The sequence below is a fragment of the Ostrea edulis genome, chromosome 7 (assembly GCF_947568905.1).
Source record: "Ostrea edulis chromosome 7, xbOstEdul1.1, whole genome shotgun sequence".
Lineage (NCBI taxonomy): Eukaryota > Metazoa > Mollusca > Bivalvia > Ostreida > Ostreidae > Ostrea > Ostrea edulis.
This window is the reverse complement of record NC_079170.1, coordinates 42,638,732-42,656,098: the sequence shown is the minus strand read 5'-3', so window position 1 is coordinate 42,656,098 and position 17,367 is coordinate 42,638,732. Positions and strand designations below refer to the sequence as shown.

General features: G+C 37.4%; 1 protein-coding gene across 34 annotated transcripts in view; it reads right to left on the bottom strand.

Moving 5' to 3' along the window:
• LOC125656853 (filamin-A-like) overlaps window positions 1–17,367 on the bottom strand; it is a 74,838-nt gene that overhangs the window by 36,813 nt on the left and 20,658 nt on the right. For 32 of the 34 annotated variants that reach the window (XM_056144461.1, XM_056144462.1, XM_056144464.1 and 29 more), the window contains exons 3-7: window positions 6,520–6,771; window positions 4,655–4,752; window positions 2,121–2,387; window positions 1,599–1,676; window positions 143–305 (exon numbers count right to left, since the gene is read on the bottom strand). In XM_056144461.1, coding sequence (XP_056000436.1) covers window positions 143–305; window positions 1,599–1,676; window positions 2,121–2,387; window positions 4,655–4,752; window positions 6,520–6,771 — 858 coding nt within the window. Of the gene's footprint in view, window positions 1–142; window positions 306–1,598; window positions 1,677–1,893; window positions 1,947–2,120; window positions 2,388–4,654; window positions 4,753–6,519; window positions 6,772–17,367 lie in introns of those variants that run through there. The other 2 variants (XM_048887462.2, XM_056144470.1) reach the window with 1 other exon arrangement.

Below are 17,367 nucleotides of genomic sequence, written 5' to 3'. Positions count from 1 at the left end.
TAAATTACTGAATGCTTACAGAGGTTGAATTTACTTATCATTAATTAGAAATACCTGATCATTAATTAGAAATACCTGAATGTAAATAAACATGGAGGCATAATTTAGTTGATATTCATGAAATTATTAAAATCATCCTTACTCTTCGTGAAGACTTCAAAGTAGGTTCTCTTGGTTGCTATGACACCTGTCTTCTCCAGACCAGGGCCTGATGCGGTGACCTTGGTGGGGTCGCCAGCTGCTCCTTCAACCTTGACCGTAAATGGTGACTTGTTGATCTCTTTATCTCCAAATTTGATGATAACCTGCAAAAATTACCAAACTTATCAACAGACATTTTAAAACAGTCACTGTGATAATTCATACTGCGGAGTTCCAAGGAAAATTTTAAGTATGTTGTCGACAGGTGCTTTATTGTAAATGTGGGAATCTATCCTGATAGGTGCGCAAGTTGTCGGATGGACGGACACCAGGGATAATGATTTCTGAAACACGGTTTATGAATTAAGATCAATAATACATGATTTTTTGTGATTTCAGGTACAATTTACTTGCATCCATCTTTTTTTTCTACATAAAAACTTTGAGTACACCATCAGGTCTGTTTTACAGTTAGCATATTTAATAGTTCCTGGTTGTGGCAAGTAAAAAATGTAAACTCAACCCTGACATAACACAGAAGGTTGTTTATATGGATATTTCTGAGTTATTGTAACAAAAAGTATTGAGGAGATGAAAAAACAGTTTAGAAAAAACTGGCAGAAACGTCACTGATGACCACTTCCTGTCCAAATCCGTGAAACACACCCAGGTCAAGCCATGGTCATTATAGCATTTAAACATCAAAATTAAACATAACTAATCAATTTTAACATTATCACATTGTAAATTTTTCTTTTTACGTTTTCTCTTTACTAAGGTAACGTTATATCTCTATGATATTATAACATTAATTATGAAAAGAAAAAAAACAGCGTCACCTTGTCCCTTTTGCTTCTCTTCATATTGACACTAAATTCAAAATGCATTTATTTTGCCAGGAATTTAAAACTACCCTTAGCTGTGTATCTACCTTACATTCTATATCAACTTAAGACCACTTCAGGCTCCAGGATATTGATTTAAAGGTGATTTTATGGCAATAAACAGATTGATGTCAAAACTGCACGGGCGTCTCAGGTCGATAGGTCACAATATATTGATGGACCTTTTATACAACTACCAGGGTCAAGTATTTTCATTATTTAAAAAAGGGAAACCCCTTTAAAATTTTGACAGATCCCTACACTAATAATACCTTGCATAATCTTCTAGATTTTCAAACTATAATAATTGTAAACATTTTCTAATTTAAGATAATTCCTTTCCAAAGAATTTTTCACCCTCTTATAATCTTATGATTAACTACCCCCAACAACTCAAGGAAATGTTCAAGATACAAATACCCAGCGTTATTGTCTCAATTCAAAACACACTGATACAGAGTGCACATACAATAAATGCAGAAGAGAGAGCTGGCACCTCCCACCCCCTTAGGTCCACCCCGATCCCGTTTACATGCACTATTTTCTACAATACTATTAGGCGAGCCTCCTTACCTTGTATTCACCCTCCATACTGGGAACATACACGCACGAGTACGTCAGGTTTCTGTCATTGTTAAACACACTCTCACACTGAAAATACAATACAAGTTATCAGCAATACTCCTCAGTACTGCAGTAATACATCCAGTTTATATATCAGTCTTACTATCACTATACTTTCTTTGGAGGTTCAGGACAGCAATTTACAGAACACCACCTCTCCCCCTTCCCCATTTACTTAGTTTTCTTCTTTCCTTTGGGGTTCAGGACTGATTTACAGAACACCCCCCTTCCCCGTTTACTTAACAGTTTCCTTCTTTCCTTTGGGGTTCAGGACAGTGATTTACAGAACACCCCCCCCCCCCCTCCCCTTCCCCGTTTACTTACAGTTTCCTTCTTTCCTTTGGAGTTCAGGACAGTGATTTACAGAACACCCCCCTCCCCCTTCCCCGTTTACTTACAGTTTCCTTCTTTCCTTTGGGGTTCAGGACTGATTTACATAACACCCCCTCTCCCCCTTCCCCGTTTACTTACAGTTTCCTTCTTTCCTTTGGGGTTCAGGACAGTGATTTCCAGAGTGGCTTTTCCGGCACTGAAGGTTTCCACAGTAAAGCGAGCTGGTGCCCCGACCTGGTTCCCCTTGGGCTCCAGACCTGGTCCGTAGGCACGGACACGGTTTGGGTTAAGGCGTGGTCTGACTGGAGCTCCGGGCTTTAGTTTGGCCTTGGGGAATTGTGACAGATAGGTCATCATGGACATCTCATCCACCTTGGGGTTGGTGATTTCCTCAGGCTTGATGAGCTGTGGAGTTAAAAAATGTTTATGTGAAACAGTCATTTCATTGTTATCAAGTACACATCACATAATGAACATATCATCAACATGTACACAGTATCAACATGTACACATTATCAACATTTACACATCATCAACATGTACACATCATCAACATGTACACATTATCAACATGCACACATCATCAACATGTACACATCATCAACATGTACACATTACAAGATATTGGTCAGTCCTTGTACCAACAGTTGTAGACATAAAATAAGATTTCCCAGGCACAAATTCATACATACACACTATAAATAGTTTTCATCTACGCTACAAGTAATCTGAGATTCCTCCGACTCTTACCCCCGCTTTTATATTGTGACATGTGCGGGGAGAGTCAGAGCGGACTCCATATTGAAAAGTGGGAATTCAGCGACACCAGCTGGTGTCGCTGCTTTACCTACCTCTTACAACTTTATTTCGCAGATCTATTGTCCAAGTCGCAAGAATTCCGTAATTGGAAGATTATTCTACAAATAGATCACGATTAATGTGATGCTATCGCCGTTTAAATGGCCCTAACACCGACAAATGCAGCATCACTTGAATTAGGTCACCGACTCGCCATTCGATTTCTTTGCGATAGCATCGTATTAATCATGATCTATTTGTAGAATAATCTTCCAATAACAGAATCCTCGCGTTTTGGAAGATAGATCCGTGAAATAAAGTTGTAAGAGGTAGGTAAAGCAGCGACACCAGCTGGTGTCGCTGAATTCCCACTTTTCAATATGGAGTCCGCTCTGACTCTCCCCGCACATGTCACAATATAAAAGCGGGTGTAAGAGTCAGAGGAATCTCGAATTACACTACAAGTCTGATCTTCACATTAAGTCCTCATTAACTTCTCATCTAATCTAACATTTTGTACATAAAACAACCTGCTTTGAAATACTGTATGGCTATGTGATCAACAGAGCTCATGTGCTGGAAGTTTTAAGCGATTCAAGCGATCTCCTATGAAATCAAATTTATCATGTAATTTGACAAGATTTCTAATGGTAAAAAAGAATCATTTATCATCTTGTGGTCTATTTTCTTCTTTTATAGACTATGTGTATGTAAACTAAATTGTTTTAATTATTGATTTTATGTGCACATCTTGACCGAGGCTTTTAATAATATCTAACTGATCTTTTGTCACCCCACTCGAAGTGATGTGTTAGAGTTATTCCCCTTTACACACGCCAGACGTAAAGTTTATGAAAACATAAAAACTATAATTGTGTCAGCACATCAAGCTACGATTCATACATCTATATCCGATTATCAATAAAGAATGTGTGTGGCAGAAAAAAATCTAACTTTCTATACAATATTATCAGAATTTAATATTAGACATTCCGCATCATTCAAATTGAGAAGACTGATGGGGTTTTAGTTTTTCTGTTTTTATAAAGGCCTGGAGGGTTTATAACAAGTATGTTATCTTTTGCTGGAGACATTTTCCACAGCAGACAGATATTTATTTCTGTCTTCGCCTATCTGCAGTCCATCGACTGATGAGAAAGTCCCGATAACACTGCCTGCACATCTCTCCACAATTTAAATGTGCCCCAGAACATGTTTTAAAAACATGAAAATCTACTTCAAATTTTGAAAATTATTCAAATCCTTACCAACTCTTTTTTTTTTTAAATATTGCCTAAGAATTTTTTTTCCTTAATCCTTTCTAGGTGATGTTTATCTCGAATTTGGTGCAGATCATTCATTGCTTTCAGTGCCTACACTTGTGCGTGTAAAACTTACTGAGATTTTTTCCCTGCACTAGTAATATGAGCAAGCATAATTTTGTTTTCTATGTCACTTGAGAAAAAACCTTTTTCATTTTTGTCTACCAAATACCAACATTTGAGAGAATTTCACCCCTTACAATAATCACAGTCAGTTTACTCTGTGTCCTTCATTATAAATGGACTCTGGGAACTGAAATACTACCCTGAAATTATCTTCCCCAGGAAAAACATGTGTATATCTACCAATTCTTACATCATCAGAATTCTTACATGTTATTTTAAGTTAACATCTGTTTATGTGATACATTGGAAGATGCTCAAAGCTAACGCAAATGCGCTGCTAATTTTCAAAATGTTAACTAATTTTAGTCTCTCGTATCTCAAAACTAGCTACTTGTTCCCCATTGCATCCTCATTTAGATGAATGCATGCAGAGTTGTGATAGGGAGATGTATTTTGTTGACCCCTGACCCCAAGCTGGAACTGTACCTGAGGAATGTCCAGCCATTTCTCAGCATTGTCCATGGCTTCTTTGGCATTTTTCTTGGCATTCTTGGGATTCCAATCCTCCCAGTCTGGGCACAGACCTGCAACACAGAAGAGAGTGTGATTAAAGAAAGATAACTCTGTCAGACTTGGTGACAGCAACAAGCTGTTGCACACACCAGCATCCTCGAAGTGTCAAGCTAGCTACAGTTATAAAGACAAATTAATGATCCAGAATAATAGTCACCTTGGATCTATATATTACATATTGCATAAATACTAGTGTGAGTAATGTATCTCACAATTAATTCAATTGATTTTGTTTATTAAAATACTCCTGTTAATGCTAATATCAACTGTGGAGTTCGGTTGACAGGACAACAATGATCTTGTAATCCAGCCTTAAAAGGGGACATTTGTACAAAGCCTCATTCTGACACCTGACATTGGGGGGTCGGCTCACGTAAATCAAAGCCTCCATTTATTACTACACATTAACAAACCTGTCAGGGCCTAAAAGTTGTCGTGGCATTCTCAGTTAATTAAATCTATAGTCACGTCATTAAACACACACATTATAATTAATATCAGAGCAAAGTTTCAGCATTAATGTTTTGGGGGGCAAGATTAGTCATATCACCCTTGTCTGTTCTTGCCATGTACTCCTAAACCTTTAAAGCCAGATTCCCAAAAATTCTGTACAGTTTAATAAAGCCAGGTTCCCAAAAATTCTGTACAGTTTAATGGAGTTCAATCTCTGTATCTGAGAAACATTTGAGTTATTTGTGTTTGATTTATCAGGAAACACCCACCCAAAAGATTAAAAGCATTGATACCGAGATTCCTTCCAACTCCCCCCAAAAATTCTGCAGTGGTTCATTTGCACCCATTAGTAAAATCTGTCTTCTGAATCTTAAAAAAAAAAACTTGTGTAAACTTTTTCTTAAATCTGGCCAACCCTTAAAACGTGTGCGTGTCATCTTGTTTCCCCATCTTTTAGACAGTCATACGAGACACATCTTTATGAAGTATTTTATGAATATCAAGTTACATATTTAAGGATTTCTTCTCTGGTAAACCAGGTTACAATGAAGGCATTCTGTCTTCTCTTGTCATATCCGAAGCCTTGAGCAATATTCAGACTGACATTTAAATGCTACTGTGAATAGAATTTGAATCGAGAATGTTAACCCCTTGTTAAACATCTAATGATAATCTTTGCATTACATGGTAAAAAAGTATTTTTCCACTACATTTCCTATCATAATCACCTATCCTAACACAAACACCTACCCACCAACCTGAAACTGGTACCTGTGAACTGAAAAATGCAAATGGCTTGCTAAAGGTAAAACTGCTTGCACAGCATTTCAAGGTAAAGTGTTGGCAAGGCAGATTTTCATAAATACCTTAAAGTGCATTTTAAACATTTATTTTGTAAGCTACCCTGGACTGCAATTATTAAAGTTCAAATGTGATGGAAGAGCCAGGGAGATTATTATAGACATTCTTCCATCATACGGCATTTTGTAGCACCTTAAGAAGTAATTTCTCTACAGGTAATTTCTGAATATTACAGGTAATTTCTGAGAGAGGGCCTACATAAGCTATGCCTGTTGCCTGATCCTCTTGAGTTTCTCAATAGAATATATTTAAATCAAAGTAATTTCTTTACCTTAACAATTTTTCTACCAAACAGTAATTTCTCTACCATAAAAGTAATTTTCCTACCACACAAGTAATTTTCCTACCATACAGGTAATTTCTCTGACTACTATACAGGTAATTTATCTACTTTACAGGTAATTTCTCTACCATACAGGTAATTTCTCTACCTTTAAATTAGTACACAGAAATATAAATTTTACCAGGTCCGACAGCATCCACTAAAGCTCCGATGGCACGTCCGTCGTTCCAATCTGTGGTGAAGTTTTTGATTGGCTGGTCTGGGACCTTGCTCTGTACCCAGTTCAGCAGTCTCTGTTTGGGGGTGGGGCCACCTTCTGAGGGAGTGGGCTCCTCTCCCTCCCACATTGGCATGGAGATAGAATAGTGCAAAATGAGGGTCCATATCAAACCCAGGATAAGCTTGAGCTTGCAGTCCACTATATCTGTACTGTCTGGGGAAGAGAGAGAAAAATCATTACAAAATGTATACCAGTACATTAATACAATGATGTACAGTTTTAATACTGGCAATAGGAAATACATACACTGCAAATACAGGTGCTGATTCTACAATTCAGGTTTTTATGACGTGTTTTCAAGGTGCAGATTCTACAATTCAGATTTTTATGATGTGTTTTTAGGTGCAGATTCTAGAATCCAGGTTTTTATGATGTGTTTTCAAGGTGCAGATTCTACATTTTTATGATGTGTTTTCAGGTGCATATTCTAGAATTCAGGTTTTTGTGATGTGTTTTCAGGTGCAGATTCTAGAATTCAGATTTTTATGATGTATTGTGATTTCAGGTGCATATTCTACAATTCAGATTTTTATGATGTGTTTTCAAGGTGCAGATTCTACAATTCAGATTTCCATGATCTGTTGTTAGGTGCAGATTCTAGACTCCAGGTTTTTATGATGTGTTTTAGATGCAGATTCTACAATTCAGGTTTTTATGATGTATTTACAGGTGCAGATTCTACAATTCAGGTTTTTGTGATGTATTTACAGGTGCAGATTCTACAATTCAGGTTTATTTTATGATGTGTTTACAGATGCCGTCTCATTTTTCACCACTTGGAATAGATTGCATAATAGAGTCAATGATTGCACTGTGTTTTATTATGATACAGACTGCAGTCTGTAAAATGCTGAACAGACAAAGTTTAATTATATAGAATAATAAACCACTGTACAGTTCTGCACTAAATCATGATATCAGCTGATTCTAAATACCAAACTAAACCATAATAATGCAATTATCTATTCAGGATGACATTGTTTTTGAAACAGTCCTGCATAGCTTCAGTACTGCACTAAATCAGATCCCCAACACCCCCTCCGATCTGTTTGACCAGGCTCTCCCTTGGTGTTTGAGCCTGTAATCTCTCAATCTTCATGCAGCATGTTCTTACTGAGATCGGGTTATATTTGTAAACAGTACCGATACTGATCTTCTAAAGAGTCAGAGTCTGGTCGCTCTCTGTTGATCACAACTCGGATAACAACAGATCTGAACATCAGTTTTTCACAAGAACTGCCAACTTAATGTTTCTCTAAAACAATAGATGCTTTTGATATCCTGAGCCTTGATATAATTACGATAACATACAAAAGCTGTTTGGTTATGCACAGTGCTGCCGTATTACGCTTGCAGGAACAATCAAATACGAGTAAACTTCTCATTTAAACTTCTCAATAATGAGTAGATGTTGACCTCATTACAAGACGCATACAGCCCCTGCGCCAATATTTGTCCAGAATTAGCTTTTTAAAATGTGTGTTTACTTTTCAAATAAATAACGATCAATTAATTCATCATTATATATTTTTCATCAGATTCATGAGGAATGAATAAAAAAAAAAACAACAATTGCCTGAATCATTGAAATTTAAAGGTAAATTCTCTATGTGTAAGCACACTTTCAATTAATCAAACCCTTCCCTTAAAATTCAATAAGATAATTCACCAATGTTGTTTTTTTAAAAAGCATGCGACGAATTTTCGTCTGCATTCCACAGGCACACTATGTATGCAGAAACTGTGGTTTATACCATTCCCCAAACCAAATAAGGCAAGAAATCAAATAGGCGTAAAACGTCGTAAACATTTTACGCTATCGCTGGTTCTCTTACATGAGGCATTTCCGATCAGGCTTGCAATAACTATAGTAAACACATTGTTCAAGCCTCTACTCGGACATTCAAGCATGTGGAAAACAATTCTACACAGTAGGTATACAGCTACTTGTGGACACTTGAAATACTATTATAATGAGTCAAATACTCCACTGCCCTGACCTTATGAGTCGTAAGGGGGATAAAACCTGATTACACAGCATATTATTGACATTCTCTTTCTCATTTACTAATACCTAAGGTACAACCTTCATTATGATCAGCTGATTGCTACACAGATACCTGTGTTACTATTCAGGTGTGAAGATTTTACCTGATGGTATCACTTATGTCAAACTTTGAAGGGAGAGTTGAGACACCTTAGAACTGTTAATCATCGACAAAAGCAAAAATAAGCTTGATAAATGAAATATGATTGTGGGCAGGTAATTTCCAAAAATTTCTTAATTGAAACCCATTTAACAAATGGAGCGAATAATTTGGAGAATTTATCTGCAAATTAAGTTAGAAGACAATTTCTGATTTGCGACACTCAGCTTGTAACTCTAAGCTATGTATGCCCCGGTATTACATTCGTTCATGCTGAATTTCTATTAAATAATATCCTCCATTAGGTTCCCTCTATAATGAAGCTTCTTCCCTGTACAGTGATGTCTGCCGTGCAGCTCTAACTATGATCATGTCTGTGCATCAACTTATGCCTATTAACCTGTGTGATCATCCAACCAAACTTCCTAAGAACTCTCTCTCTCTTCCTCCTTCCCTTTCTCTTAATTTCTCTTTCTGTCTCCCCCTCCCTCTTTCTTCTCTGTCTCTCTCTCCAACTTTCTCCCCGAGTATCTCTCTCTCACTCTCACTCTCTCTATATATATTTCTCTATATATATTTCTCTCTCTCTGACTCTCTCTCTGTCTCCCTCCCTCTCTCACCTGTCTCTCTCTCTCTCACTCTGACTCTCTCTTTGAGTCTCTCTCTCTCTCTCTCTTTTAATGACTGTCTCCCTTCCCTCCCTCCCTCTCCCTCCCCCCCCCCTCTCTCTCTCTCTATTTCTCCCTCCCTCTTTCTTTCTCTTTCTGTCTCTCTCCTTTCTCTCTGTCTCCCTCCCTCCCCCTCTCTCTTTCCTCTTTATCTCTGATTTCCAATCAAGTTGTCAAGTGAAGGTTACCTTCTGGCTGAGCTCGTAATGAGGTATACAATTGTACACTGTAAATACCAGTGACATCTCATAACAGTGATTGTGCTTCAGCATTCCTTGGGCTACAACAGGTCTATTGATAATTTAACACACTGAAATAGATTAATATTGATGGCCGCTGTTTACCCCTTACAAAACACCTTTGGTCATTGATAAATTACCGTTTTACTGAGCTCGGTAACAGTGGACATGTACTTTTACAATGCCACTAACATACCAAACAGAGATAGTCATTATTTTTTAACAAACACAGCAATACCTGATCAAGGTTAGATCCATTCATACAAACTGGTTTGTACCTAAACGAGTAACAATTTGTGTCTCTAGTTTCAGCTATAACTGTGTCATATATTTAATTCCACCCCAAAAAAATTCCAGTTACATTAAAAATCTTTTTAAAAATTTGAAAGTTGAAAAACAAACTGCACTGCAGCGTGACTCACACCCTGCTATCAAAAACAGGTATATATAGTGTATACTAGAATTTCATTTGCAATGCATGTAGGTAAGAAATTATCATATTACGTCTGTGTGTTGAATGAAATTCTTGCATGATGTTTCACCATAAAAATATTCTACACACACATTAGAATATAATGTTGATCAGCCAGAAACCGAATTTACAACGTCTGACGTAGGCGGACAGGTACGCTTTACTATGTTATTGCACAACGTGGGCTGACAAAAAAATTCTTATCTCTGCTAAGAGTCTAAGAATGTACCTAATAAATTCTGGAAAACAATTTCAATGTTTTTTGGTGAATCATTGCTAGCATCAGCACTTTTGTGTGCTGTCCTCCTATCGTCTGTTTACTTCATTCCTGCATATTGTTGATTTCACCCTGCAGATTAAAATTCCAGCACTTCCATGTGGGAGAAATTAAACCTATTCTTGAACCAGAATTCACTTAATCAGATTTCAAGTACCTGCAGAATTACCAAAGTTGTTTAGATTATAGCAAGTATAACAATCAAGACTATACAAAGCAGAATTTCATGAAGGTATAAAACTTCATTAAAACCCATCTCTGTCTCTCTTTCTCTCTCTCTTTGTCTCATCTCTATCATCTCTCTCTTTCTCTCATCTCTCCCTCTCTTTCTCTCATCTCGCCCTCTCTCTCACATAAAAAACAGAGCTAGCAGATTGAAGACTGAAATTTAATGGCACCTGCATCCAGTAGGTCCTGCCTCCATCTTGCATTATCCAACACATGACGAGATAGAGACTTATGGTGTAACTGTGGTGTTATGTCTACACATTCCCACTGCAATCAGTAAGGAAGTGGCTGTACTTCAAGATGAACTTTTCCACTGGCTGCGAGCGAGACTGCAGATCAGGAAATCAACCCATTGTACAGTACTTGAGACCTGTGAAATTGTGCCCCGTACTTATATAACACACCACGAGTTCCTATAATAAGCATGGTATTTTGGTCGTGTTGCCTCCGTACATGTAGAAATTGTTTATTTACATGCAACTAACTGTAATTTCAACACTTTAAACATTTTACTGTGCCCTTACTGTTTATTAATGATTATGATAATTTCATTAACATTGAGGCAATTAAATATGGTGGGTGCTATTTATGTCGGAGAAATTTTTTGTGACATTCTGATGAGAACGAACTTTCCTCTATGCATTCTTTACATTATGCAATGAGCAAGAAAAGAAAATATAATGGAAAGCAAAGTCTCGAAAAAGAAAAGTGCAAAAGCTCCAAAATCTGCAGGTAAAAGTGACAGTAACTTCTGATTAACTGCCTTTGTACATGCACCCACCAGTACAATGAACAGGTCAAGGACTCCTTCTGCCCACTAACAACCACAATGAACAGGTCAAGGACTCCTTCTGCCCACTAACAACCACAATGAACAGGTCAAGGACTCCTTTTGATGAAAAATCTCACACTTCTTATGGTTATAATATAAAGGGAAGATTTAACTGCTGATACTTGGGCAGACTAAATGGTGGGTGTAGAGAGGCAGTTAATCAGAAGACGTCAAGGAGATGCTGGACTTCATGCAGTTACTGGTCAACATTGTCTTAATTAGGTTGTGTTGTCTTTAGCAAACTGGGTTTCAATGTCTGAGGTCACTACCTGGGTCATCATGTGCTCTACCAACTGACCAGAGGTTACCATGTACCAACTGTTCTAACCAATAGACATCCCTTCTCCTTAAATTTAACCCCCCCCCCCCTCCCACCCCAAACCCCACCCTCCAAAAACAACCACATGCTCTCCCTTGCAGCAGACATTAAATTCATGTGCAGTTTTAGTGACAACATACAGTACCAAATGATAGAAAAAATACCAGGATTTAAATCAGTTAGGGACCCTCAATTTACCACCCTAGGTATATCTCTTATCACCTTGTAATCAAACTGGTCCAACCACTTCACGACAGTAAATATGAGCATTTATTAACTATACACATATTTTACATGTAGGAGCACATCTCTGTCTAAATTGACTTTTTCCCCCTAAATAAATACTGCACTCCATTTCAAAGTATAAAAGATTTTGAATGGGGTAGTGGGATAATTAACTGTAAATCATGTGGCTGACATTTTCACCAGCAGAGAGACCTACCTGTCAAACACACATTTATTGCCCCTTAAAGGTCTAATCAGTAATTCTTCTGATACTCATCAAACTCAAATGATTTCCCCCTGTTGTCCATCAACTCTCCATTGGGCAATTCATTTGGACAGAAAGTTATCTTCCCCAGATAAAAAAAAAAAATGTTCCTTTCACTGTCTTTGGTGAATAGCAGCCTGTCATTCAAGAGGGATATGGGTCGTTGACCATTCATTCAATTGATTTTTCAGGTAGTTTATTGCCCTCACAATCATATGCCAAAAGATATATTGGGCTATAAAAACAGACCAATAGTTTCATGCATGTTTCTCCTCATTGATTTCAGTTTTTTTTTATTTCCATTCCAATCTGATACAAATATATACATAAAACCACTGAAGTTTGATATTTCAATATTATTCAACAGCATTCCAACTGCAAGTCAATGAACTTCAAACGATGGAAGTTTTTTGGCAAACATATAAACTACTGTAGTTCTGGCTGAAGTTGAATGCTTCTTGCATGGCTAGATGTTCCTATTATTTCTCTCTGCTAGTCTAAGAAAGACTAATGATCAAATCCTTCAGAAATGAATCTTCCAATTTAGTGAAAGCATAACAGCATTTGCAAAACATTAACAACCAACTGTTCGGTTGTTTGGTGTTTTTTTTTCTTCATCATCGTGAAAGCTTTTGAATATAGCTGCAGTTCCTTGAGAAACTGCTGACAGAATGATTTTACTCCGACACTTATCTTCTAGAATGTTTAGAGTTATTTGATATTTTTGTAATACACATGAATAAATATGTTCATCTCTTCATTTGCAACAGTGTTGAAAACAATTTACACTGAGACTTGATCAACTCAATCTGCACCCACAAATATTATTTGAAAAATCTAAAGAACTCATGTTAACTCAGGATTAATTAATAATTATAGTCATGTTCATTAACTTACAGCACATCATTTCCATGGAAACAGGAAGATGCTACAAACCAGTAAAAAACAGATTTGTTTTACTGTGTAAATTCTCTCTATAGGAGATGATCGAAAGCCATCAAATGTACTACATAATGTTTGATGTGCAATTCAGTGTAGATTCGATTTAAACAATAAAATCTCATGACAATTTTTTTAAACTGGAAACTTTCATGACATTTCCAATAAATATTTCATGTGTAAGGGATGGAGGGGTGTGTGTGTCCGTATGTCTGTATCGTTAATTGCTTTAAGGCAAGGACAGTGCACTGAGTGACAGTGTCTGAAATAAGCATGTGCTATGTGACTGAATTCCTATATACTATATATGGTCAAGTCAGTCAGTTGGAATTGAAAATAGAAAACTGGTTGACCAACATTTTTAGTTTATTCTAGTTAAACAAATATTATTCTCTGTGATGTCAACCACCATTGTCACTACAGGACTCTGAATTTGATCTGTTTACCCTATTATTAAGAGTCATAAAAAAGTAATAATTTGACCTCTGAGACACCTTTAATTCTGTGATCTTTCAAAAGGGGGCTATCTCAAAAGTCTCAGTAGATATTCCACAGTCATTATGGATCAAAGTCTTTCTTAATTCACCACTTCACCCTCCCTGTTCAAACACTTGTAGGGGGTTGTCTATTTAATCTGAAGGTGGGAATCTCTGACTGACCTGACCAGGATAAGGGACCTCAGCTGACCTTTCCATGTCTTCTTTAATGCCTGGTATAGACAGGTGTATATTTGTAAATTGAAGATCCATGTCCAAGAGGGATACTTACTGTGAGAAGTCTAGACCGGTTAATTAGTTTGCTATGCAAATGTACAGTCCAAGGTAAATATGTACATGTACACATATGGAAATGTATACAACCAGACATGTTCACTTTTAAAGATCCAGGTCTCCATAAATAAAACAGACGTCGAGACCGATTTCCATATATCAAATGCATGTACATATATCGGCCACAATTGTTACAAGGACAGCAGTTGTAAATGATTCTGTTTAGTGCACTTAATGCACCTGACATCTACCCCCCACTATGATGTTCTCATGGACTCGTAAATTCTCTGCATTACACACAATAGAAATTGTCAACCAATTTCAAATGCTCTGGATCCAGTTTACATGAGGTATTTTTAGTGGTAAAAACCTTGTGAGTGATCTGTCACTAGCCACCCCGCCCACCCTGAATCATAATTCACTTTTGGTGTGATCACATAAACATGTCATTGTTTACATTGAGACACTGTCATGAAATCAATGCATAATTACATCAAGTATTTCCAATAAATTTCGGAGAATTGGAGAATGAAAAACAAAAACCATAATGATATAATCCCATTAATTCTCTATGCTTCTAAGAAATCAGCAAGTTTAATGAAAGATGGCGAGGAAGATGTACAGGCAGCAACAATCAGGATGGACATAGAGCTCACAAATGTGGTGATGTACACATGTAGTTCCACCCTTCCCAATCAATACACCCTTAAGCTTGCAAAATTCTCTTCAACCCCTGATTCACTGAATTTCCTCAAAATCTTCATGTTCAAAACAAATTTCCCTGCATGCCCACACTAATAGGATTTTCGAAGACCCTACATGATACAAGTATTAGGCATTTCTGGCCTTCGATTTTTCTTCTCCTCTTCATTTACTTCAACAGTTCTGAATCAACATACTTTTGACTGCCCTCGGGCTACTAGCCCAACTGTCAACAGACTGCGACTGTGCGAGTGCACCGTATCACCTGAACAACGACATGCTAAAGAACCGCAATTAAATGCAGTCTTGATGCATTTCTTATCCCAGTTGAAATCACTCAGAAGTAGATTTAGAAGTGCATTTAATCTCGATGTTCAGGGTCACACAAGCTGTGGATATAATTCTTTGCCATCCCATCAGGGATCCAGCATTTTATAATCCCCAACAGATAACAGGCCTACCGATCTTTTAATGCATTTTAATGTCCCCATGAACATCATGTTTTCTGCACTCCAGCCTGATTTATCAAAGATCCGGTGTGTTCTTACGCATTAAAACAAGGTCTTCAAGAAATAGTTAAATCTAGAATGTAGCCCTCTTGGGGATAAAAAAAGCTGGAGAGGGCTTAACATTGTTGCAGTTAGTCTATCTCCCTGAAATTATTGAGCAGTGTTTAGAAATTTATCGAAGTAAAAAACAAATTGAGTAGCAACCTTATATTAGAGTGCAATTTTTAGCTTCCAGATTTTAGCTCTTCACTGGAGTGCAATGTAATTTGTCTAGCAATTTGCTGTACCATTTACTTCCCTGCATTCTTGGCCAAGGTTGCACATGCTGTATGTGCACGACTTTCACTCTGCAGTGGCAGGTAAAGAACGGTAGCCATTGTCTGCACACTCACCAACAGAAACAGATGGGCAACGCAGACTAAATAAATAATAAATAAGTAGTGTGTGTAATTAGTGTGAATCTTAAGTACAAGACGGGAGATGCCATGGTTTCCATGATTATGTTAGTACCGGGGAGTTTCCTCAGTCAGCCCTGACTTTGGGAAGACTGGGTATCAATCCAGGCAGATTGTGATTAATGAGTAGATGAGCAATTAGTCACTGATAATCAACACCCATCATCTGGTGGCCCTCAGCAACCTCCTAAAATGCTCCCTGCTGGGCTCGTGTCTCACAATGTCAGACAGGTTTAGCCCCTCCAATCATCAATGATATTGCTATAAAAACAACACTCTGTATCTTGTTAATAGCATGCTTCATCACAATACCAGTGTGTGTTGGTTTGATTAATTGATTGATGTGACTAATTGTACAGATGCAATGCATATCAATTAAACATTCCTCACAGAATATGAGGGGGGAAAATCGTACACTGTAGAAAGTTGTGGTTTGTACATCAACCAATTTCTGGTTCAGCTTTCTCCTTTAATGTCTGTTTCCTCTCATTTTGAACACCCATTGCAATTTCTATATTGCCCTCTAGTCTGCAGTATGAAGGTACTTAGTGGGTCTAAGGTTTGGAAAACATGCTGATGATGCATACTCAAATAGCTGCAGAAACTCAACACATGTTTCAGCAGGCATCCCAATCCTCTAGACACTTGATAGGGCACATTTTGACAGCCCCAGATGTTTATAGCATGCTTCATTGGCATGCACCCCATACACCCCGACATTCAGCATTATGTTCAACGCTCCAGAAAATGAGCAACACCCCCAGAACAACCCTATACCTAACCTCTGTAATATACAAGTAGATATTTCTGCAGTTCTGTTTACTCAGTTACTCAAAATACAATCCACCCGCTAAAACACAATATTCACCCCAACACAACTTGACCGTTTTGTTTACTCAGATGCTTAATGATCACATTTCTATAAGTAAAATCAGCAAACCAGAATCGCAATCCTGACTGTCATTTTTCTCTAGCTTTTTAAGTGAAGTGTTTGTTTAATGTGTGCTATTTTTCAGATGATTAAATTTCACTCAGTGAATTGAGGCAATGAGCCCCCAACCTGCAGGACGATGTAGTTGCTTGCAGTTCCCACCCAGGAGCATTGTGGGAAGTCTTAAATCCTTCAATGAAATAATGATCGAGAGTATAGAGACACATTGTGGGAAGACTTAGACACTTTATTAACACAACAAGAGTAGAGACCAGAGAAAACAGTTGGGTCAGAAAACACCTAATAAAGACCATGCAGACAAAAATAACATAAACTCAAAGCACACGTTATCACAAGAGTGATCACACAAGAGTTGATTTGAACCTAGATCCCTTGAGCTCTATGCTGTACTGTGTAAGACACTTCAACAACCAAGTTAAATGGTAGCTTGGAATGTTAATTCAACCCTCTTTGATTATTTCTTTATATGTCTTCATACTTCATATAATCGCTTGCAAGTCTGAATTACTCTACGTTTGACAAGTGGTACCCCCCCCCCCCCCACCCCATCCCCCAAAGAAACTGCCCGGGGAATTTTAATCACCAATGAGAATAGGATAAATTGGTATCAATATTTAGGTATTTATTCATACCTCTTATTCAATTTTTTTAAATGCTAACTATTTATACATACATGTATAAATACAATTATTATATGATATAATACAAGTTAATAATTATCAAGTTTATCATTTCAATATTGTTGCAGGA